The 26,858-nt window shown below is 33.2% G+C and overlaps 1 protein-coding gene across 20 annotated transcripts in view; it reads left to right on the plus strand.

Moving 5' to 3' along the window:
- The window catches only part of STPG2 (sperm tail PG-rich repeat containing 2), a 436,638-nt gene that overhangs the window by 282,095 nt on the left and 127,685 nt on the right, over window positions 1-26,858 (plus strand). Inside the window, exon 13 of one of the 20 annotated variants that reach the window (XM_072940240.1) lies at window positions 10,896-10,964. The exons of the other annotated variants lie outside the window; for them this stretch is intronic. Within the exon in view, the coding sequence (XP_072796341.1) occupies window positions 10,896-10,916 (21 nt within the window). The 3' untranslated portion in view covers window positions 10,917-10,964. Of the gene's footprint in view, window positions 1-10,895; window positions 10,965-26,858 lie in introns of those variants that run through there. 20 annotated transcript variants of the gene reach the window in all.

Consider the following 26,858-nt stretch of genomic DNA (forward strand, 5'->3'; position numbering starts at 1 on the left):
AGTCACAGGGAATTGAGCACATCAATATTAACAGTAAATCAAGGGCCAGACACCATTCCAACACAATTGAGTCTTCCTTATTTAATAGGCAACGAAACTGAGGCACTGAGAGTTTGTTTAAAACTTAAAGAGCAGAACCAGGATTCAAATTCAGGCAGCCTGGCCACATGCCCATGTCCTTAACTACAACTTTATGCCACCTCTCTCCTGAAGGAGAGACCTGAAGGATTAGTTTAATGCTGTTAAATATGAGATTCAGATTTATTGTTGTCATGTTTTAGTTATAAAAGAAAATTGAATCTATAAGGATCTCAGACATGGGCTAGAAAATACTTAAATGCATTTGCTGTCAGTTTAACAGAAGCTGAAGGAGAAGTTAGGACTCTAAACAATGTTGATCTGAAGAGAAGTTCTCTGCTTATTGAGACATCTAATGACTATCAATTATATATGAGAAATAGTTAGAAAAGTTTGATGTAGTTTTCTGTGTCAAATCATGGATTACCTCAGAGCATTAATTAGTGATAGTCATGCCAACCAAAAGATTACACCAAGCATTTCTAAAAATCAGTAATTGGTTTTGAAAGTATTAGGGTAATTGCACTGTAATTTATATCATTTATTAAGGTTTTATAATATATATGTCTGTTAATTTAGAGAATAAACATGCATATATTTTAAGCAGTGTAAGCATATATTGATTTACATAAAGCATCAAAGCTTTTGGAATCTGAATGCTTAAGATGGAGAAGTTAGGTGATTCTGATATGAATTGAAAGTGTGAAGGCACGTGAGACTTTACCAAGGGTTTTTATGTTTCTGGTTTCCATTCTAGAGCCATGTTCTGTTAATTTTGATACATAATTGAAGTTTTGTATAAAAGACTAATTGTTCAAAGTAATAGAGCATATTAGAATTTTCCACCATAAAAATGAAGCAAGGTATACCAAAAGAAAAAAAGAAAAAAAATAAGTGATCCCTTTGGGATTTTACTGACACACTGATAACAAGATAAACATGAGACTTCAACACTGGGATACAAATAGTGGGTGGAGGGCTTGGTTTTGTTATAATAAATCTGACTCCTCCATATAGCCTTGCAATGTGTGCAAATAAAATTTCTCAGCAAAATTAAAAATTGCTACTTGTCATAGAACATCAAAGACTCTCACAAATCTTTAAAACCACACATTTTAATTTGTGAAAGCCAAGCAAGGGTCTACTTCAAGCCGCGTCAAGTCTGTGATTGATTACACATAGGAATACCCACAGAGCCATGGACATTTCCAGTGAGGAGGATCAGATCCTTCAGCATAGTGCCTCATTACAAAGATGAAGCAACTGAGACCTGGAGAGAGTGAAATACATCCCCAGGCTCAAGAAGTCTGTGGCAGGGCTTGGACTAGAATTTATGTGTAGTGGGAACACTTTACCAGTATCTCACATTGGCTCCTCCCAAGCCAAATATAAGGGAAAAAATCAGATTATTTACAGTAATTATTTTTACCTCAATGAAGTTTTAGAGGGAGTCTAGAAACAATCTAGGTTCCTGTAGCAAATTAAGTAAAACTAACTAATTGAACTTCTCCAAGAGTCATGAAGTTGGCCGAAAAGGATTTGAAAGTGCCCTAAAAAGGATGTCTTCCACATTGCAGTTTGTAGTAGGACATACCATCTGGCCAGTTTCTCAAAGCCTGGAATGAAAGCAAGAAAGGGCTGCCAACCCCCCATGGTCAAAAATGAGAGTCTCTGACAACACCTATTAATTATGTCATAGAACTAACTAAACAAGCCACATTCACTTGCCACATGGCAGAGGTTAAAATGCAGCTAGTGAAGCCTAAGGATGCTACAGTGTTTAAAGCGCTGATAGCTGCAGCCTAGTTGGAAATCAGTAGCAAAATAAAAAGGTTTCTGGATATTATTTTATGAACTGTATCTTTAAAACCCAAGTTTCAAGTCCTTCCTCTTAAGAAGACTAGAGCTGAGCTCACATTGTTGTGCTGCTGGTTTCGTTGTTTTGCTAGCAAGATGCTTTCAGCCCACTCTGTTCAACAGCTGCCCTGTAGCTGAGGCTTTCGCCTGTGAGTCGGCTAATTTTTTTAACCAGAGCTGTATAAAACAATAGGCCACATTCATTTCTCCATCTGTCTTTTTTGTCCCTCTGGATTGCTTAGAGGCAACAGTTTATTTATAACCCCCATATTATACTCTAAATAATATTTGATGAAGGCTAGTTTTTAAAGTTATCAGAGAAATTACATAATTGTACCTTTAGGATTTGAGAAAATGGACACTGCAGTTCCCTGTAACTTCCTTGACCCTGCTGTGCCATGCAATTTGCTTGTACTCTCAATCCAATTTTGAACATGACATTGTGGAAAACAAAAGATGACAGCAGTTCATCCAAAATGTGGTGTTGTCGCTGACAAAAAGTTAAACCTGTTCTTGAGAAGAGGGAAGCAAAGCAAATTTACCTGTCTTGACCAAAATTTCAAAATAAAAAGGCTTGAGAAAACTAGAATACTAAAAAATACATTCCTCATCTGTTAATTGTGCCTTTCAAGTGACAGTATTGAATGAACATCATTGCACTCCTCCCAAGTGAGATCGGCTTAATTGAAAAATAGATTATATTATGTCCAGGGTTCCCAGTCTCTTAAATGTCAAATTTAACCCAGTCTCACAAGTGATTAGAGCCATGTGATGTTTGCTTTCCTTCTGATTCTTTGAATTTGGTCTTAAAAGGTAGGACATGGCAGCAAGTTGTGGGTCAAATAATACACATTTCTCTGGCACCATATCCATTTGTCAGAGAAAATGATTCATTTGTGGAATGTTTGTTTCTTTTAAGGTGCTTATTTGCTTGACTGGGGACTGGAGAAAAGTAAGTCTTTTGTTGAAACCAGTAACACAGGACAGATGGAATGCTTATTTTCTTCATGAGTTCTTGTGACAATTTGTGTTTTATTTTCTTTGAAAGAGAAAGGAACTAACGTGTTCTGATGCCTTAATTTGTTCTAGATGCTTTAAAAACATTTATGTCATTTTATTATCAAAACGAATATCTGAGTCAGGTGCTTCTCTTAAATAACGTTTACACATGCCATATTTTTTCCCATTTAAATATATTTTTGTTGAAGTATAGACAGTTTACAATGTTGTGTCAATTTCTGGTGTACAGCACAATGCTTCAGTCATAAATGAACATACATATATTCATTTTCATATTCTTTTTCATCATAAGTTACTACAAGATATTGAATATAATTTCCTGTGCTATACAGTGTAAGCTTGTTGCATATCTACACATGCCATATTAAAATGAAAGATTTTACTAAAGTTGTATTTCAAGAGTTTCTGAAAGTCAAAAGATCAAAGGTCACATCAAATGAACATCACATTCTCTTTCAATTTTATTCTCTTGAATCATAGATTAGAAAGACATGGATTTGGTATATCATTTCAAGTCTAGATTTTCAGATTCTAAAATCCTTGAGATTGGAAACACTGAAAAACATTTTAAAGATATTCATCAACGATGTTTGGGGCAAATTCAGTATATCTCATTTCTTGCTGATTCCATTTTGTGTGGCCCAGTTTCAGCCTACAAGTTTTGTTAGAACAGTAAATGCGGCTGAAAATAAGGTGAATTTTACCAAAATTAACTGTGGAATAGAGGGAACCATTTCAAATTCTCTTATATCAGACATTCTTGAAACAAATTCTCATTGGAAAAGATATATTAATCTAACACAAACTTTAATCACTGCTAGATAGATATGCTTATAGAAGTCCACTGAGTTAAGTTCCATGAAAAAAAAAAAGAGGTAAAGAAATTTTACATTAACTTAATAAATATATCTGAGTGAATGATCTCATAACTGTATGTTTAATGTTGTTGCAAATTAGTCATTTAAAGTAACTTAGAGAACTAAAGAGTTAAATGGTTATATGTTGAGATTACATATTTATATAGAGTTACAGAATGAATGAAGAAAACACTTCTACTGTCCTATGATAGTCATTTAAAGTAACTTAGAGAACTAAAGAGTTAAATGGTTATATGTTGAGATTACATATTTATATAGAGTTACAGAATGAATGAAGAAAACACTTCTACTGTCCTATGATATACAGATAAGCACAGGTGGCTTAGAATAAAATTTAGTGTGATAGAATCAAAATTTGTTTAAACAATGGTTGTATGTTAAATTACATAAATAGAAGTGAGAATAATATGCACCAGGAAGCTATTATGTGACCAAAAAAAATGATTATCCAGTGAGAAAGCTGTTAATGTTTAAAATGTATGTAAAGAGTTTTAAAATAAAACTGTTTAATAAAATGGGAGAGCAGAACCAAAGAAATTCTCCATTAGTAATTTAAATAGCCCCAGTAGAGAATTGAGATAATTTTGGCAGTGTCTTTAAAAGCTTGTGTATTCAAATCAAACAACTTCCTCTTTTAAAACTGTATCATTAAAATTTTTATTAGACTATAAGCTTCATGAGGTTGTATTCTAGTGTTTCTGGCACATAACAGGCATTCAGTAAATATCCACTGAATAATGAGCGCAGTGGGAGTAATTTTTATCAGTTCTAATGAAAATGATGTAATTGCATGATTGACTAATTCATTCATTCATGAAATAATCATTGCTAAACTGGTCCAAGCATTTTTCAAAGTGATAAATATTGCATTGATTCTGAGAAGTTCTGTTGTTGTTTTGAATTTATTTGGCAGTTATTCTCTGAGGTTTAATTTTATCTTCCTTTGTTTTGATTATTTCATTATTTTCTAAAATGTCAATTGATATCTTCCAGTGTGACCTAAGGTATATATATCATATGGAGAAAGAGATAATATACACAATATGAGTTTTCTTATATTTTGTTTATTGTGCAATATTTTCATTTTTAAGTTGATCAATATAGAAACAGAATTGAGGTTATAGCTACATTCCTTGTTAATAACTGTTCCTAAGTAAAATTATTTTGTTACATTGAGTAAATCACTGTAAGATCTCCATGAAAACAACTTATCTATTGCTTTTTCTATAAAATCTTTTAACATTAAAATGTAAATAAAATGTTTTCACTAATTTGATTATGAGAAATTGATATAATTTAATATTTCTATGCATTTGGTTATACAAACTATAGATTAAAATCATAAGTATATCAAAATATCAAAATTGTATCAAAAATATGTATTTTTATATTTTTGCCAAATGCTATTTAAAAAATGCTATTAATTTTTTCCTAAATACTAAACATATTATACTTATAAAATATGTGATATTAAAGGCATTAGTATGTTTTATTTTTCATAAGCATTTTTGTTGGTATATCCTAGATGTATTATATTAGAAAATGTTATTATATCAGAAAATAATGTATTATGGTGCATCATCCTGCTCTTATTTTTATACTGAAGTACAGTTTACATTTCCCTAAAAGTACTCTGCAAGTAGTTACCAATTCAATATCTATGGATCTGTTTATGTTGAGCAGTAAAAGTCACAGGCAAGTTACTTTCATTTGTCATTATTGACAATAAAATAATTTGGAGAGAAAACAGGGTTATGGTTTATTGTTTAGAGCGTAGGTAAGTTAAATACCAAGTAAAGTCAAGTTATGATATGATTTTATGAAAGATATTGGTTCCTATGAGTCAGTATATGTGTAACATCCTTGTTCTTGAAAACTGAAATTTTTGCATATGCATTGCAAGGACTGAGGATCATAAAAATGTCATTTTGTCATATATATATACACATATAATAAGTAAGGCGTAGAGTCATATTAGGCAATTTAGAGTTTATTCCCAAATTATGAGTAAATATCAGTACTAATTCATTTTATTAGAGTTTTTACTCTTATTATGAACAGTAACTGATATTTAGTCTTCATTGTATCTTGCAATTTCACTCTTTCTAAAATATTCGCTATCTGTTTTACTTTTTCCATGTCAATGGGAAACAGGGGAAAAAAAACCCATAAGCATATTAAAGTTTCTATGTAATTTCAGTAAACCTAAAAACAACAACAAAAAAATGCTATTATTTAAACCTAATAGTGATTTTAAGAATGGAATGAGATTTATTGTCATAAAATTATGACAGTTTTGATTAACCTTTTTTGATGAAAATACTAAAATGTCAATAAGGAAAAATAGATTTTGTTGCTCTTAAATGGCTAGATAAAAGTAAGGACTATTTTAATGTTTATCTCCTTTAAATATAGATAAAATTGTGTGATATTTGTTGATATATTCTGATTTGGTGATATGCTTTTACATATAATGGAAAGCATCTGTTATTCAAGATAGACTTCTGATCTGTTTCTGTCTTTTATTAAAACATTTCATCTATCTTTTTTTATTTCTATTATAAATTGAGGAATAGGAAGGAAAAAAATAGTCTACTTTTCTCATAGCCCATAGCCTCACACTGTCAGAAATGTCACAGGTTAATGGTACGGCTCAGCTCCATTTATCTTATTCTGACAACTCAACCAACCTAGCGCAATCTAGCAAAAACATTCTTCCTAGACCAGGTGACATTTTCGGCCTTTGTTCCTTTAATATGGTGGCTGTGAGAGCATTTAGTGTGCAGTAGCTTTGTACAGAAACTTTCTGCTCTAGATTTCTTCAGTATTCAATCAAGGACAAGAGTTTTTAGAATTTAACAATGATTTATTAAATATAAATATACAGAGTACTCTTTTACTTTCAACTAACCTGAAGATTATCTAGAAACAATAGACAGCTTTAAAATTTTTATGGTCTAAGAGTTGTAAAAAAAAAATACTGAATATATTTTTAATTCCCTAACTTTTTGCTTACATAACCTTAGTTATTTTTTAATACTAAAAATCTAGATTGAGCATCAGGATTGATATGAAATCTTGGAAACATTGCCCAGGTCACTTGGTAAATGAGTCTGAGTATCTTTGAGAGGAATATTTCTCACTGTGTTGACGGAAATTTAAACAAGTTATGACACTTGAATATTTCTAAAGCCATTTCTTTGTCCTGAATTTGATATTGAATAATATCTTGCCTTCTCTGTCAAGGAAATAATCATATTAAAATAGTGACTCTGTAATACTTTTCCTCTCTATTTTTGATTTCTTAGATTCAATAAGATATATTTTCCCACTATCGTAAAATATCAATTAAAAAAAGGCAAGCAATGTTTTGGTTTTAGGAATAACATTTAGATGAGTATGTGTGTATATATGTATTGCTGTCATTTTTAGAATAGTTTTTATATTTTTCAAATTAAGAATGTAGTCTGAAAAGTCTTTGCCTCTTGTCTGATAATAAAACCATAAACAGTCTATATTATGCATTCATTGTTTTTATACAGACAATTTTATAAATGTTTCATGTTTAGTTTTTCTTAGTGACTATGTGGTCTATTATCTTTGGAGACTATTTTTAAAATCAAGTTCATTATGTTATTTTTTTTCATGTATTTTGTAAGATTTTTTAGGATTAATAAAACAAATATGATTAGTCACCTTTGAGTTTGGATAAGACATCCTCTTATAGAGCACGCTTTCATAACTATAATATTTTATAATATACTTAATTATTTTGATATTTCTGCCTTCTATCCAATAGTTTTATAGGGAAAGCTAATATTTATTTCTGCAGAAGAACAAATGTGTTTTATTTATATCTAATCTGAATTTCAGATTAGTGTTCTGATGAAATGCATGAGCAAGATGTAATTGTAAGTTAAATGTGTACATAAAGAATAAGAGATGCTAGAGGAGTTATTTAACAATGTAAAATTGTAATTAACAATGAAAAATCAGAAGAATATAATATTGGGCCAAGAAGTAGAGTCAGTTTTCAACATATTTTATGGTAATTTATGTTGGTAAAAAAAATTGAATTGCTCTTGTCCTTACTGAATTGTAGCTAATAGTTCTTTAACATAATGAATGCTGTATGACAATAGCTAAAGTTGCTTCAGATATTCTACTGAGACTGATTGTTGTGTAGTAAAATAACCACAATTATTTTATTTCAGGATTAATGTAACTCTAAGAGATAAGCAAGTCAATTCAAATAGACTCCTTGGCTTTTTCTGCTTTTGGTGAATCTAAGCATTTTGCAGTTCTGCAGCAAAATTTGCATATCACACTGCATCATCTTTTTTGTGTTTTTGGAATTAGCCAATGAGTTCTGTTATTATTTTGCATTGATAAATTGAATTAGTTTTGCTTGGAAAGTGTTAACATATTTATATGGGTTATAGACTAACAGCTGGTGCTTAATGTGTAGATAATTATTAATTTATTTCACAACAACTCAATTAATGTCAGGGAAGATTGATTCATTGTCTGATTAACAGTTTGGTATTGTCTATGGATTAATGGGCACATCAGCCTCACATAGAGCTTTCCAAAGTTTGTGTGCTTTCACAAATTGTTTCACTTACAGAATGTCCTTTTGTTTTGGTCATGTTAGTGATGATTCCCATCTTGTTTATTTGGCGTCCTAATTTCTTTCATTCTGTTATGCTTGTCATATTTCAAATGTTGCTGCTACTCTCAGATCTAGATGAAATTATTTTGTAACCAAATGTATTTGTATTCTTTTCAAGGTTACTGTTCCTTGTAATCCTTCTCCTGTTTCAGACATTCATTCAACCAATTTTCATGGAACACCTACTTGGTGCAAATTAATGCGCTCATGAATTTACTGTATTGGCTTAAATCACTCTTAGATTTTTTTTTTCTGTCACTGACATTCTTAGGCTGTATGCTCAAGATACACAACTAAATAAGTGTTGAAACAAAGCCACTGTTTTCTATTACCTGTATCTTATTTTGATTCTCAAGGACACCCCTGGAGTTCTCTATTGAATTTTCTGTAGCATATGTTTTTTTAAACCCAGTTTTTTTAATCTCAGCATTTATCAGCAGTGTTCAAGTAGCAAAAATGGCAAAAACAACAACCAAAAAACTTTTTCTTTCATTATTAATGAATCATTGATTCTGTGTACCCTTTGCTCAGATTTATTACTAATGTTACCTTCACAGAATATTTTGCTTTCTTATCTAAAATTTGCATTTTAAAATAATTATTTAGCTCTTTCAATAGCATTCGTTTTGATGGTTTTCAAGTTTTCTTACTGTTATTTTTGCTATTACTATTATGGCCTTCTGACCCTAAATTTATTTTTCTAATCCCTTTACACCCTATCCTACACAGATTTAAGGTGCTTAGTGTACTGATGTGTAAATTTGGGAGATCAAAATCAGGTAACATTGGATATTTAAAGATATAAATGTCTAGTCAGAGACAAAATATTTCTAGTCTTTGCTTTGGAAAGCTTGGTATGAGATTTCTCCTTTAAAAAATGATGAACAATTGGAGGTGCTACCCAACAAAATGCAATTTGTCAGCAAGTGATTAATCTGGAGGCAATCTGACCATGAGTGAAAATATTGTAAAATGGACTATTACTTTACATACTAAGAACAGAAAGTGTACTACCAGTTTAATTATGGTCCTTAAATAATTTGTTGACTAAGGCATTTCAATTATCCAGTCATGACCCTAGGAGTAATAGCCAAGTTCATGTACATACAGACATTAATGACTGAATTTTGATATCTAACAGTTATTGTGAGATAAATCCATATTAGCTTATGCCATTCACCTCTACATGATGCAATGACAAAAATTCTGATTGGAATCATTTTACTTTACTTATAAAAGACCCTGTTTATTATAACCAAATTCATTCAAGGATATATGCCAGTATTGTTACCATTTTCCCCATTAAAAGGTAATAAGCTGCCTTTTCTAAGGTGTTTACTGTATAAATTTACTTGGATGCCATGACAAAATACTAGCGATTGCATGACTTAAAAAACAGAAATTTATTTTCTCACAGTTCTGGAGGTTAGAAGTCCCAGATCAAGTTTCCAGTCAGTCTGCATTCTGGTGAGAGCTCTCTTCCTGGTTTGCAGATGGCCACCTTCTCCCTGCATTCTCACATGGCCTTGTCCTCCTGTGTGCAAGTGGAGATAAAGGGCATGACTTCTCTCTCTTCCTCTTCTTAGAAAGATATCAGTCCTAGGGTATCTATGGCCCCACCCCTGTGACTTCATTTAATCTTAATTACCTCCTAATGCCTCTGTCTCTGAAGATAATCACATTAGACATTACGGTTTCAAAACACAAATTGGAGGAGGTCGTGATTCAGTCCGTAGTACCTATAGTACATTGTCTTTATTCATTTGAAATGGACTTCTCCCCTTATTTCCCCATAATTACTCTAGTAATTACATTTTAAATCCCATCTTTAGTGGAAAAAAAATCTGTCCTTAAATTAGTCACTATAAGTACTTTTTGAGACTAGAAAGGATATCTTTTAAGTCTTGCAATGAGCTGACTAAATAGGGAAAAGCTTTCTGGAAATAGAATCTGAAACTAAAATATTGGGCCCTTGTCTTTCCTCACTCATTAGATTTTCATAGCACTGCATAATCATAAATTAGTACTAAAAATTAATTTCTTCGTAAATTCAGCCAAGTATATCACAAAGAAGGAAAGGGGTTTCCTGCAACTTCTATGACTCTTCATTTGACAAATATTTATCAAGATTCTTTTATATTCCAATTATCATTCTAAGCACTGAGAATATGACTTAAAACCTGTCTTTACAGAGCTTAAAGTCCAGTGGGGGAAATAGGAACAGGAAATTACAATAATGTGATGCAGACTCTGATGTTAGATGTACAGGGCACTTTTGGAGTACTTAGAACAGAAGAGTGGAACTGGAGAAGGGCATGAAAGGCTTCTTGGAATGGTTGACAGCTCATAGAGGAGAAATATTTAACCTGGAATTACGTATGCATTTGTAGGGGATACATTTTGTGTACTGAGAAGAAGAGGACAGGGTAACATTGTTCCAGCCGAAAAACAGTATGTGAGAAGGTCCTGGAGGTGAGAAAGTGCATGAAAATCATGTCAAAATACCATTTTCTTCCTGTCAGCTCTCAAACCAAAATATGTAATAGTCCTCCAGTGACTATCACATCACATATTCGTTCTTCAAAATTAAAAACCCTCTATAATCGTAAGAACTGCATAGAATTTGATTTTTTTTCTGTTTGCAGGCTAACAAGTTAGCCTGCCGCAGTTCATGGGTGCTGGCAGAAGGCATGAGACACATGGGACAGAGACCTAGACCTTTTATTACTCGAAGCAATAGCAGTAGCAAGAACATCAGCATTTGCGCCATCTCCCTAAGGCCCAATTTGTCTAGGGTGGTATGCAGAAGGCCAGGTGATGCTGGGGCATACAGTGTGCTGCATTACGTGAGATGAATGCCTAACTTAGGGAATTTGAATATTTTATAAGGTGTAGTAAGCCTGCTTGAATTTTGCACAAGAAGGAGACATCATCTTTATTACACAGAACAGTAAACAAACTTGCCCTTTGCTCCGGAAGTATATATTGTATCTTTCAAGGCTGTTCACTCGACATTCTTGAAAAGTTAGTTAACAAATGAAAACAGTCAGTGCCTCTGCTTGTGAAAAGTGCAATAGAGAAACAGTAGAGAATTGTTTCTCAACAATTTTAAGACCCTCTATGACTTTATTTTTTCTGAATATGCAGCTTTATTTTCTTTTTATTCTCCAAAAAGTGTTCCATTTCAGCTCAGTTTCCATGTCTAGAAAAACCCCTGCCTTTCTTCTTCTTAGCTGTAAACTACTAAAATGGCACAAATGCAAACAAGGCTCCCTTTCTCTGTATGAGGAACTATGCAGAATCTCAGACTTTTCCATCCTTACAGGGTAACATGTTAGCCTGTTACTATATCATGAATGCTGGGAAGACATGAGGCTCATTGGTCAGCAGCAAAGGACTTTACCACCCACAGCAAAAGCAAAAGCAGTAGCCAGAGCTTCATGTTTGTTTTTGTTGGTTCCCATGTTCACCGTGTACCATGGAGATAAGCTTGCCAAATTTAGCAACCAAAAAAAAAAAGTGAAATTTGAATTCTAGTTAAGTATTTTATCATTGTACATATGTACAATCAATATTTGAGACATGAAAGAAGTCCATTGTTTATCTAATATTCAGATTTAACTAGACATCCTGTATTTTGACCAACAGCTTTACATGTGGGCTGTAGAGGGCCCATGATGGATGTCTGCATGGATTGTGGGCTGTGTTACAGGTTGGAGGAGAGAGAACCACCACTTGGGAGATTTACTGCTTTTGTAGTGAGTGGAAATAAGGCTGGCTGTTCTTTGAAAAGAGATGTTACTTCATCCCTCAGTGTTGCTCACTTGAAAACAAAACAAGGCAAATCAACCCTGTAAAATGGACCAGGGGAAGAAAGACCAGGACCTTGCCTTCTTTACTACAGAGCAAGAGTGTGCAGGAATCCTTGGGCTGCGTGGTAGGTTGTCTTCAGCATTCTGAAACCTGCAACTTAAACCAGCGTTAGTTCACATCTGGAAGACTGTACTTGGATATGGCACTATAATTTTCATATCTTTAGTATTTATTTAGTTCAGCCTAACTTTGTCTTTCGTTTTGCTCTATAATCTTGGTGAGGCCAGAGAACATGCCCTACTTTTTTTTTTTTTAATGCTTCACAACATCTTTTATAATGTGTATACATAGATGCTACTTAACAAAAATTTTTCAGATAATTAATGCCTTTGGGATGAATAGCTTTTAGCTTTTACATTTTTAGGGACAGTAGGAAACACTAAATTCTTTGGGAAAATACTTACCTGAATCTATTTGAAAGAAGTTTTTTTTTTTTCTTAAGCTAGGAGCAATATGTCTTGATCTATGCTCTATAATAAATAACAAATTTCCCTTTTGTGCTTTTCTGTTCCTGATTATCTAATATCTTCTTGCGTTACCCTTTCATATATGTTGGCATGTGCAAATGAGTAGCTTGCTCATGTTCAAAGTAGGATAGTTATGAAGTTTGGCAGGTTACCATAATGTTAAAGCCTCTAGACAGACTTTCGAAGTTGTGCCTAGAGACTGCTGCTCTGTATTTCACCTTGAACAAAATGAGGTTTTTCAGTTTGAATTTTGAGATAACCAGATGCTGTAAGTATCAAATACACTTGCACACACATGCACACACACACATTTATTTTTTCCTTCTCCCATCCATTGACCACTAGTTGAACAGAGATAGCAATGAGGTGATGCTGTTCTTTATGCAAAAATAGATTTTTAGACAGTCTTCAGTAATTACTCTTTCATGCTCAATTAAGAGATGTGTGCACTTTTAGGACAGGTGAGAAGGAGCATCTGTGAGGATGGAAAGAAATAAGACAGTAAAAACAGATGACTCCCTACTTAGATCCTGTGTCACGGTAATGTCGCTTTTGAACTGATTACTGTAAGTAACTTAGGAATGAGTCATTAAGCTATGTTCTATGAAGATAGAAATTTAGGTCCCACTTATATCTGACAACACTCTGTTGATGGATGTGAAGTAACAACTCATAATAGTAAAAGGCTTACTAGTAATGAGTGCCGTTGCTGCTTTTCCACTTACCTAGCAACAGATGAGAATATAAAATACACAGTAAAGCAGCCACCACAGCATGAGTCCTCAAATTGATTCTAGCAAGAAAGCTCCTCTAGTGAATGCAAACCACTTGATTAAGAAGAAAACAGCATTCTACTGAAAAACACCGTGCATCCTGTAATCATGTGCTTATACTCAGGTCACTCATTTGGATGGTATTAAGATTTTATGCATGAGTTGTTCTGTGAATGAGCTGGTTCCCTGGAAGGCCTTGTTTATTCAATACCCTGAAATATTTTACATTCTTAATGAGTTAAAAGAGCTTTCTTCCTCTTTGTATTGCCCTTTGCTATCTATCAAAATATTGAAATGTTTAATGGCTTAAAAAATTTTTTTTCTCTCTCATGATTCTGTGGGTTGACTAGGTTTAGCTGGTCAGTTCTCAATTGGCATTTCCCATTTGTTGCAATAAGATGTGAGCTAGACCTGGTGTCATCTGAAGGCCTGACTGAGCTAGATGTCCAGGGAGGATCACTCTCATGACTGGAAGTTGATGCTGGCTTCTCACAGCATGGCGTCTGAATTCCCAGAGGGAGTTTCCCAAAAAGAAACATTCTAGGAGTCCCAGGCAGAGGGCTGTACACTTCTTATGACCCAGCTTTGGAAGGTCCGTATTATCCCTTCTGCCACATTCTGTTGGTAAAGCAAGCCAGAAAAGCCCGCTGAGGTTCAAGAAAGGGGAATGAGACTCCATCTCTTGAAGAAGGAAGAGCAAGGTCACATTGCAGAAAAGCGTTTTGGATGCCCTTTGGAAAATATATTCTGCTGCAGTTCCTTAGGTCTGCTCACCTTGGTAAGCAAGTCTGGATTTGTATACTAAATAGGACTCGCTAGCAATACTAATTAGACAAAACTGAATGATAACAGAGACCTATCTTATTCTTATAAACCATGCTGGGGTATCAACATAATCTAAACCAGATTTCCACAATTTCTAGCTTGCACGCCCTCCTCTGTTACTCTGGTGCTCTTTCTTAATACTCCCTGGACTGCACCTACTGCTGGTGTCAAACTCACACTTCTCCTTTTCTAGGCTGAAGGAAACAGAAAGTACATCACTTTCTCGAACACGTAAAAGAACTTACATGGCTCAGAGAATGGAAGGGAATAGTCTGTGTGTCTTGTTATTACTACCTACGTGGCATATCCTCTCTCTGATTCTCCAGTCAGTGAGAGAAAAAGGGAGTAAGTGCAAAAGATATTTTGGTGGCTGGAGTTATCTCTACTTTACCTCTAAATAATCTCTATCCACCCTACTAAGACCATGTAATTTAAGCATATAATTTAAGTTAAAGTTTGCAATGCAAATGAATCTTCCAGAAAAAGTATCCTTGCAATTCCTGTGAAATCTTTGTCCCTTTTTCTTATTCTAGAGATGTCATTGGTTCTGATTCCTAAAATTAAATTACCCACAAGAACAAATCATTTCCAATGTGAAACCTAGTTTTTTCGTATGATATCAGGTCAGAAAATTAAGTCATATTTTTAATTCAGTTCATGGATATGTACTTTGGTTTTCTTATCCCTGAAATGGGGATAATGATAATTTTTCCTGCATTTTATTTATTCATTTGTGCACCTATTTAATACCAGGTATGGGGGCTACAGCTTTGAACAAAATGGGTCAAAAATCCTTGCCTTCCTGAACCTTCCATTCTAAAAGAGGGATTAAACTTAATTTAATGTATATTTAAATTCATATGCATTTATTTAAGTTAAATATTTAAGCTAAGATAGTGTGTACATTGTATCTAAATAATCCTGTTCTTCACTGTCTGTTACAATATGAACATGAAATAATTTGTCTAATAAGCTTTATAAACCAATATATCAAAAATAATATAAAATTAACTTCTTTTAATCTGAGGAAATCTGATAGGACTTATTCATTGTACTTAAAATGTTTTCAAGCTTCATACGTTTAAAGTAGTATGCCCCTTCTTATCCTGCAAACAAGATCACTCTTGCTCATTTTATAATTTAATAAGTTTTCAGAGGATGCACATATGAATTAGTGTAAGCTGAACAAGCTTTTGCTAAGAAATGATTCTTGGGAAAGTAACTTCTGTTATTGTACAAACTTATTTTTATTTTTTGAAGGAATTTAGGGATAACACGTCGGTAAGCCTAGCTAGCAAATTCTATTCCCTAAGCCATACTTTTATCACCACTAGTGATGTTTTTGACAAACAACAAATTAAATAAATCAGTCCTCGTTCAATCTGTGCACAGGAATAAATGGAGTAGAAACAAATCAATAATGCCGAGTAGAAAAGGACAAGAACAATAATAAAATAAAAATGATTTCCTAGTCCCCAAGAGAATGCACAAATAACAGAAAGGGAACCTTAAAGTATGGCTCTAAAGCCCTCTTTTGCTTAGATAAGTGGAAAATCATGTTATTTCTCAAAATTTGTTATGGATAGTTAGTACTCTATTGCTACTTTACGTGTGAAAACAGGGCTACAGAAATCAGAGCCTTAGTAAGAAAAGAAAAGAAAAAGTTAGGAAAGTATTGATCTCATTCTTTTCCTTGCTAAGTAAGTTATGTTACTTAATATATATTTTTCTTTCTGATCTCACTAAAAGAATATAGGAAATATTGTGGAATTTGACCAAAGACAAAACATTGAATGGGTATGTTAATCATCATGACTTTTTAAAGTAACTTCATATTTCTCTCTGACTTTTCAGAAGCTCCCATCTTTATTTTATCCTCTGTTAAAACTGCACATAAAGTGGGATGATTTTATCTTACTATTGAAGGATGTTAAATATCTTTTATTTTTGCCAGCTTAATGGTACAAAGCATATCATTTTGTAACTCACTAGCTATTCCAACATTTCATTTATTTCTAGCCACAAACAATTGAGGTGTCTATAAAATACAGTTTATTTACCAAATGCTGTGCCATGGTAAGGCTAGGGATTTTAAAGATACTATTACTAAAATAGTGAACAAGAAAGAATAGTGTATTTTATTATACCAAGGAATTTACCAATATATTACCAAATCAGAGATGAATTATATATAAAAATATACACACCACACACATTCATTTTACACTAGTTCACAATCCTTGATACTGCATTTTATGTCACCATCATTACCAGCAATAAGCAGTTTATTAATTGTAGCTATAAGCTCAGTCAGGCCGAGACCCAGATCTTGGTTTTTAAATGTCATTTTCCCATAAAATAAACCAGAGCTCCTTGGAAAAACGATTCATTCTAGTACTGGGGCAAAGAAAATACAGCATGAATCTAGAACATCTTATAGTGATAGAAAGTTAAAAAGTAAGAAAGTGCTGGAAAAAAATCAAAGGGTAGGAGTATCCCAATGGCCAAAGCTGGAACAATTTAAGCAATAAAACAAATACACATTGGATTATAACTGAAAGTATAAAATTAATATATATGTGTCCAGACTGACACAGAATAGTGATTGAATAAGTGAGGAAGGAGAGACAAATCTTTCTTTAGAAAAATTTTAAATAATTTATGTAAGTACCCCATACTCCAAGAGGTAAAATACAACCCTTCTCTCCCCAACCTCCCAACTTATTGAGTGTTGGCTGGACCTAGTGACTCACTTCCAAAGGATAAAGTATAGAAAGGGAACAAACAGTAATTTTATAGTGCAGAAATTGGCAAACACTACCCTCCTGCTCTCACTGACTGGGTATTGTGTAAATAGGAATTAATTTTAAGATAATTTGAAGCAATTGTGAAAACTGTAGCCCCGACAGTATACACTCTTCTCGTGGTTATTCTTGCCTTCATCTTGCCTTGCTTCTGACTTCTTTCTGGGGAGTAATTTGTTAATTCCAGTCCAGTTTTGTCATGGAATCTGTTGATTATTAGATTTGTAGTCCCAGTTGTAGGAATAGAGGGTAACAGAGAACGGCTTTGAGCTGCTTAGAAAACTGTCCTACTTATTAAACAATGACTTATTTTGCTTCACTTGATGGTACCATGTCTCTGAGGTAAGAATATGCATTAAGGTTTGATAGATATAATTTATTACCTTCTCCTGAATGATTCTGTTTAATGGCTTCATCTAACCTTTACTTACTGGAAATTTCATCTGGAGTCAGGCAGGTGCTTGGCTGTTTATCCTGATTTTCACAGCTTTGGTGGCTTTGTTTTTTCCTAGTTTTTAATATCTTTCTGTGGGAAAATTGAAGAAAAAAAATTAGGAACTCCTAGCTAGCCGAAATTTTAACCTAAACTTCATCAGGAAAGTATTTTTTTCCTAATCGAAGGGGATTTTCTTGGCAATCTGTAAGTAGTCCTAATATATATGTATGTATATATATAACATGGATAATAAATGTATATGTTTTGCATGTATATTTTTCAGTGATCATAAATCAAGAGGGGAAAAATTATTTATGATGTTTAATATAAACCCACTTAGGTGCAGAAGACAAACAGTTATGAAATGAATTCAGGATGTACATAAGATTAATTTAAATGTAAATTCTAATGTGATATAATCTGAATTTTATTTCTCATCCTGTAAATTTTTAGAGATCCCTTGATAGAACAAAAAAGTTTAATTTTAATTTAGAAAAATATTGAACTTATAAATAATTCTATTAAATTCCCTTTGTATAAGTCATTACAAACACTTTACTAGATAGCTGCCACGTAGAAGAAAGGCCATAGGAGCAGGGTATAATGATATTCTTTCTTTCACGTACTAACTCTAGAACTTTTAATTTCAAGCATCTAGTTACTTAACCAATACACTCACGATGTTAGGTTGATACTTATCCTGGTGGACATTTGCTGCTTTTGTCTGTCTTTCACTTCTTCCACCTTTCTCGTGGTGACAGAGCCCCTTTTCCTGAATAAATGGGAAACGATGCATGCCTGGTCAGAGTACTGTAGTCCTTTACGCAGAGTGATGGAGGAAGACCAAAAGACTCAGAAGGGGGTATCAGATGCTGCCCTGGGAATTTCCTGTCCACAGTATTAAGGAATATTGCCTCTTTTCAGTGGCTCGTAGGTAAACTTTATAAAATGTAAATGTAACTAATCTGCTTAGTAAACACATTGAGTTGATTTTGTTCTTTGCTTTTCCTTTAAACTTTAAATTAGGGGCAATATTTCCTGGTCCTTGGTTTAAAAACTGAAGCAGGCTCATGATTTTTCTGCCCACTTTAAATAACTAGACAGAATGCTGTATTATGGAAATTTTATCCTGAAAGAAGTCTCAAACAAGAAATTAAAACATCCCAGTCTCATTTATAATCCCAGAACTGTGAAATTCAGTTGGCTGCCATTGTTCCTCCCTTCTTGCTCCAGCTTGAACCTGCCGTGTGAATGAGGATATAGTGTGGTTGACGTCTCTTTCTCTTAGATTTTAAGCTGCTTTTTCCTTCTCCTGCCTCCACGTTTTAGCTGTGGCTTTAGACTTCACAGAGGTAGGAAATGGAGAAGAAAAAAAAAGTTGAGTTAAATAATTCTTATCTGAACTGGATAATAAGTTGACTTCAAGCCCTCTGGGATGACTTCAAGCCCTCACCATTTGTAAAGCTGAATCTCGTGGACACTTTTGTGGGGACCAGGAGTCCTCTCTCAGACCTCTCTCTGTTTTCTTCATCCAGGCAGATAGATACCTGTTTCGAGTGACCCACTGATTCTCCTTCTGCAGTCACTGGGTAACCTCTGACCTCTAGACTTTCTGCCTGATGCCAGTCTAGGTGGCTCTGTTAGACAGGACTCAACACAACTTCAATCTGGTTTTCTCTCTCTTCTAACACAAACCTGATTTTGACAAAAAACTCAAGCATTTCTGGTCCCTTCCAAGTCTGGCATTATAGGCCAGTCCCAGTATCCTAGGCAGAAGTCTAATTAATTCACTGAATGCATTTCAAAAGTCTCTGATTTTTTTTTTTAATGACTCCTTCTGGATTTGTTAAAAGGATACACGCTCCTCACCCCCCACACGAGTAAGGTGGGGATTCATAGCATAGTGACAGCTCTTTCCACTAATTTTCTTTTCTCACCTCTGTGATGCCTTCTAATATGCTTAATTTACTGAATCCAAGTAAATCCAAAATCATGGAAAAATTGCTATTGCAGATTCTTCATATTTACAATATAGTGGAAGAGGTCCAATCCCCTGTATAATGTGGGCTGCTCTGGAGATAGAGAAAGACATAGACACAGACACAGAAACAGAGAGAGAAAGAAAGAACATGCATGTTTCGGGGTACTGGATTCTGTAGTGGCATCGGCAGATCTTACCTTTGCTACTGTTACTATTGCAGTAGCTGATGTACATTTTCACAAAGTGTATCAAATTGTGGGCAAAATCAATACCTTGAAAATCTCCATGAAGTTATTCAGCTGAGATTCCTTTCTGTTGGAAGCAAAGCCAGAAATATTCATAACCTTTTTTTTTTTTGCTATAAATCTTCTTTGTTTTGTCCTTATTATTTTACCATGTAGAAGGGAGCTAATGTAGTTCTGTAGCATTATTTGTGATATTAAATTTTATCCCATATATGACAGTACTCTTGAAATTTGATTTTAAAAGTTGCACAACATTTCTTATTTTTCTCAGAACTACCTTCGTAAACTGTACTTCTGAAATTATAGGCGTAACAGAAAGGATGAAACATCTGATAGAATACCAGAACTTTAAAGATATTTTCAAAGGTGAAAGATGAGAGAATATAAAAGTTTTTAAAGATAAATTGTCACAATATTTATTTAATTATTCATTTGGATTGAATTTTACATTATAAAAATACTGTAGTAAATTGTGATTTAAAAAATAAATTTTTCAAAAATTGCAATGCTAGAAATAAAAACCAGTGGACGAATCAAATGTGTACTGTATTTAATCAGTCTTCTTGTTGAAGCCCATCTATAAGAGAAAATAACCACAGAGTTTTTATATATCTCTGAACTTGATCTATATAGTTATGGGGTTTTTTTGCCTTTTCTCAATAAAATATTTTTATACTTTCTCTATTTTGGCTACAGTGAAGCTCCCTGATAGAGAGTTCCACTTACGGGATTTATAGGAAATGTACAGCCCTAGAGAGCAGAGCTCCTAAGTGCTCAGTGGTTATGTTCATATTCAGTAGGGGTATCAGTTGAGAAGTAAAATAATTAAAACTTGCTTAAAAAGAAGGCTATTGAACAGTCTTTATTTAGAGAATAGTGTTCATCTCGCAAGCATTGCTACTGTTAAGAACACATGCAGTCACAGGTCATGCACCAAAATCACAAAGTCGGAATACTCCAGTGCCTCATACAATGGGAAGAGCAAACATTTAAAAATAGACATCATTAACATCCTGTGTTCTGGAAGCTCCTAGACTGTTCCAGATCATTCTGAAAAAGGTGAATAGAGCTGAGTTGCTGCTTGAAAGTAATTTATCTTTCAGTTCTTATCTAGGAATGAAAATTAAATCTAAAGATTTCAAAGCAGTAGGCTTTATGACATATATAAAACTCACTGCAATGAAACAGCCATGACTTTAAACTAGTTTTTCAAATGATTATGGAATGTTTTGAGATGAGACTGAGGAACTTGTATTGGAGTCTGTCTGTCTTTTTCTTCCTTCCTTTCATATAGAATTCAGTTTTCTTTTTTTTTTTTAGTAATAATACAAATAAAATTCAAATCTTTGATTTGCATCTGGTAAATGTCTAAATTAGCTAATGGTATTGAAGTTCTCTAAATTTATGAGTACAATATATGATTACAGTATAGGAATCATGATGATTCTATTAAATTTACATGTATTGTGATTATTTAATTTTCCTTAGTAATTTACTGTGAAAAAATAGACATTTCTGAGTCATTGCTCATTTCCAAAATATTAATTTAATTGTTAACAATAAGTGGCAACATATTTCATTCAAACAAAAGAGTGCAGGTCTTGAAATTATGAACTGGGTCTTAATCCCAAGTCAATCTGTTAATATTTTTGCAACTTTGAACAACTAGCATGAGTTCTTTAGGTCTCTGATACATACTTCTTGAAACATTTCATGAGATAGTTAAATTGAACGAGATTGCATATATTAACTGTATGTAAGTATATTCTAAATTCTAATGTAAACTCTCAGCATTACCAGGTATTTGTGTACTGAAGTTTTATATGTAGATTTTTTTCAGTGGGTTAGAAATTTTTTTATGCTTCTGGAAATTATTTTGAAAAAAATGTATCTGATATAGAAGCTCACATCCCTGTGCCTCTCTTAGTAGTAAAATGTAAAAAGGTAATGAAATATTATAGTTTGGAGCTAGATGATTTATATCTCTTTGTATCAGAAAGATGGGAAGCAAATGGGTGCGATGGTTGAACCAAGTGAATTGCAAATGCATACATCATGGAGTTGAGAACAACTCTGAAGATTTAGCTCTTCAACAGGTTATTTTCAGTTACTATAGGCAGGTAAAAGGTTGATACAGGGTTTTAAGTCAACTGGAGCAGCTCTGGTTTATTTTTTTGAAAAGTAGCAGTATATTCTAAAGTTCTATTTTGTTTATTTTTCCTGAAGAAGAGAAAGGAAAAGGAGAGGATATTTACTGTCTGGGGTAGTTATTCAAAAATATTATAGTGATTATCTTTCCTTTGAAGAGAAAAAGAGAAAGGCATATTAAATATGATTATGCTCAAATATTTAGTATGTTTGGGGATTGAATGTAAGATAAATAAGAAGTAATCTTTATTTGGCAGCTGGAACTGGCCATTAAAATATTTTTGTTCTCAAGTATTAATAAGTTTGTCTCCCTTAGAATGTTGAAGTCTTAGTCTTTTGAACGGGTCTTGGGGGAAAAATGCGTCAACTAAACATGAGCATCTGCTTTTGAAAGGAACTGGTGAAGGCTGGGCTCTTTTCTTTTGGATAGCAGAGGAAATGAGAGAATTCTGTCAGAGGATTAGGCTCATTCAGATGATACTTTGACTTTCAGTCAAATAATGCCTTAAGAGGGACATGATTCAGTACATTCATTCTCAGAGAGAATGCTCAGACTATGCCTTGGAACTAGGAATTGGAAACTCGGAAGCTAAATTTTCAGGGCTGCTACATTCTTTTTTCTTCTTTGCATTTCAGTTAGCATATTTAAATGTCTATCTGGCTGTATGTTCTCTTTTAAATGACAGTTGTTAAGAGTACTCAATTCAGTCCAATGTGGGTATGTTACAAAAGATTTTTATGTCATTTCTTCTTGGCCAGATTTCTCCCACAGACTCAGAGACTTGCAGGATATGGGGCTATCCTTTCAGAATATGGATTACTACTTTACCATTTAGAATATGGAACTACCCTAGAGTAAAATTGAAGCCAAAGATCAGTATAAGAACATACCAAGATTCTCAGTTTCAGGACTGGATTTTTCCTACTGTGACGATTTTCCCATGTAACGTGTTCAGAAATGGATAGTATCTTTTAAGATTTTTTTTTTTAAATTTTAAATTATGGATATATATAACACAAATTGATCATCTTGACTATTTTCAAGTGTACAATTTTATAATGTTAAGTACAACCAATATCCAAAACTTTTCATCTTGCAAAGCTGAAGTTTTGTACCCATTAAATAACAACTCACCATTCTCCCCCTCCTCAGCCCCTGGCAATCAGCATTGTACTTTCTGCCTCAATAAATATGACTGCTCAAGATACCTCAGATAACGGGAATCATACAGTACTTATCTTTTTGTGAATGGCTTATTCACTTAACATATAGTATTCTCAAGATTCATCCATACTGTAGCATATGTCACAACTGCCCTCCTTTTTAGGGCTGAATAATATTCCATTGTATACATGTAACATGTTTTGTTTATCCATTTATCTATCAGTGACCCTTGGATTGCTCCCACCTTTTGACTATTGTGAATAATGCTGTGAATATGAGTCTCTTTGAGACTGTTTTGTGGTGTCTACCCAGGAGTAGAATTGCTAGATCATATAGTAACTCTATTTTTAATTTTTTGAGGAACCACCATACTGTTTTCCATAGTGATTACACCATTCTGTATTCCTACTAACAGTGGTAGTATAATTTTCTCCACATATTTCTCCAAATGTTTTATTTTTTGATTTTCACTAATAGCCATCCTCTTTGGTGTGAGGTAGTATCTCACTGTGGCTTGGATGTGCATTTCCCTAATGATGAGTGATGTTGAACACTTGGTGCTTGTTGGTCATTTGTAGATCTTCTTTGGAGAAATGTCTAAAGATCTTTGCCTGTTTTTTAATGGGATTGTTTTTTTATAGCTGTTGAGTTATAGGAGTTCTTTATATATTCTAGACATTACTCTCTTCAGATTTGCAAGTGTTTTCTCCCATTTCACAGGTTGCTTTTATTTTGAACAATTTATTTTTTAAGAGCAATTTTACGTTCGCAGCAATATTGAGTAGAAGATAACAGAGATTTCCCATATATACCCTCTCCAAACCATGCATAACCTCTCCCATTATCAACATTCCCCACCAGAGCAGTACATTTGTTACCATGGATGACCCCCGTTGACATATCATAAACAGTCAAAGCCCATAGTTAACCTTACAGTTCCCTCATGGTGTTGTACATTCTGCGGGTTTGGATGAATGAATAATAGCATATATCCATTATTATAATATCATACAGAGAGAATTTTCATTGTTGTAAACATCCTCTGTGCTCTGCCTGTTCATCCTTTCCCTCCCCATCACCTTTGATGACCACTGGTATTTTTATTGTCTCATAGTTTTGTCTTTTCCAAAATTTAATACAGTATGTAGCCTTTATGGGTTGACTTCCTTCACTTTGTACTATGAACTTCTGACTCCTCCCTCATGCTTTTTCATGGCTTTATAGCTGATTTCTTTTTAGCACTGAATAATATTCCATTGCCTGTATGACATGGTTTATTTATCCATTCATCTACTGATGGATATTTTGATTGCTTCCAAGTTTTGGCAATTATGAAGAAAGCTGCTATGAACATTTGTATGGTTTAAAAAAAAACAGTTTGTACGGACAAATTTTCAACTCCTTTGGGTAAATATCAAGGAGTGTGATTGCTAGATCATATGATAAGAATATGTATTGTATGAAGCTGCCAAACTGTCTTCCAATGTAACTGTACCATTTTGCATTCCCACAAGCAATGAATAAAAGTTCTTGTGGCTCTACGTCCTTGCCAGTATTTGGTGTTGTCAGTTTTGGGTCATTCTAATGGGTGTGTAGTGGCAACTCGTTGTTTTAGTTTGCATTTCCTCATGCTGCATGATGTAGAATATCTTTTCTATATCCTTATTTGCCATCTGTATGTCTTCTTTAATGAGATGTCTGTTAAGGTCTTTGGTCCACTTTTTTTTTTATCTGATTTGTTTATGTTCATACTGTTGAGTTTTAAGAGTTCCTTATGTATTTTGGATAAGTGTCCTTTATTAGATGTGTTTTTTACAAATATTTTCTCCCAGCCTGTGGCTTGTCCTTTTATTCTCTTGATATTGTCTTTCACAGAGCATTTGTTTTTAATTTTAATGAAGTCTAGTTAATCAGTTCTTTCTATCATGGATGTGTGTTTGGTTTTTGTGAAGCCTTTTTAGATACAACACTAAATAAAGTCATCTAGGTTTTCTCCTATGTTATCTTCTAGGAGTTTTATAGTTTTGAGTTTTATGCTAGGCCTGTGATTCATTTATAATTAACTTTTGTTAAAGATACAAAATGAGTGTCTAAATTCTTTTTTTTTTTTTTGCATGTGGATGTTTAGTTGTTCCAGCACTATCTGTCAAAAAGACAATGTCTTTGCTCCATTAATATTGTCTTTGCTCCTTTGTCAAAGAACAGTTGACTGTATATACAGAAATCTAATTCTGGGCTGTCAATTCTGTTCCAAATAGGTTGCTTTTTCAGTCTGTTGATTGTGTCCTTTGGTGTATCCCTCAAAATTAATTTAGGGAAACTTTTGAACTTGCTAGATAGATAAACTGATTTGAAATATAACAAAATTATAATATTGGTTATGTCTGAGTAAGGTTATATATTTGTTTTCTTTTTCCTTTTCCTATGATTTACATTCCCTAAAATCCCCTTGTATTTTTCACTTAACAATATATAATAAACATTTTTCCTTAACATTTTAATTTATTTTTAAATAACTTTATACCTTTAACATATATGTGATTAGATATTACAACTTCATTTAGTCATTTCCTTATTTGGGGTCATTCAGATTGTCTCCATATATTTGTTATTGATACAGATAACAAAAAATTTTGGATGTACAGAAAACACCCAACTTACATGCTGAAATTTAATCTTAATGGGTTAATTTCTAAAAATGGGGTTATTCATTTAGTGTATATGCACATTTTAAATTTCAATAGAAATGGCTACATCACTTACCAAATAACTGGTATGAATTATATATCCACCAAAAATGTATGAAAGTGCCCATTTCCTCACAATAATATCAGCACAAGATATTATAAATTTTTAAATTTTGTCCAGTTAAAAAAAGAAAAATACTTGATTTAATTTATATTTTTCTGAGGTTTTATATTCTTTTTATGTGTTACCTATTTGTATTTCCTCCTCTACATGAGTAGGAATATTTTTGCCCATTTAAAAAATTTATTTAATTGCTTTTGACTAGACAAGTAACAGAGAGTTAACCATGTAGTAGAGATACAACATTTATTCTTATGACTGATTTTTTTTTTAATTGAAGTATAATTGACTTACAATGTTGTATTAGTTTCAGGTATACAACATAGTGATTCACTTATACATATAGTATTTTTCAAATTCTTTTCTATTATTACAAGGTAGTGAATAGAGTTCCCTGTGCTACATGGTAGGTCCTTGTCATCTATTTTATATATAGTAGTGTGCATCTGTTAATCTAAAGCTCCTAATTTATCCTTACCTGCTTCCCCCTATAGTAACCATAAGTTTGTTTTTTGTGTCTGAGTCTGTTTCTGTTTTGTAAATAAGTTCATTTGTGTCATTTTTTTAGATTCCACATGTAAGTGATACATATTTGTCTTTGTCTGACTTCACTTAATATGATAATCTCTAGATCCATTCATGTTGCTGAATATGGAATTATTTTATTCTTTTTATAGTTGAGTAATATTCCATTATATACATATATGCCACACTTCTTTATCCATTCATCTGTTGATGGACATTTAGGTTGCTTCTATATCTTGGCTATTGTAAATAGTGCTGCTGTGAATATTGGAGGGCATGTATATTTTCAAATTAGAGTTTTCA

Source organism: Vicugna pacos, chromosome 2 (assembly GCF_048564905.1).
Source record: "Vicugna pacos chromosome 2, VicPac4, whole genome shotgun sequence".
Taxonomy (NCBI): Eukaryota; Metazoa; Chordata; class Mammalia; order Artiodactyla; family Camelidae; genus Vicugna; species Vicugna pacos.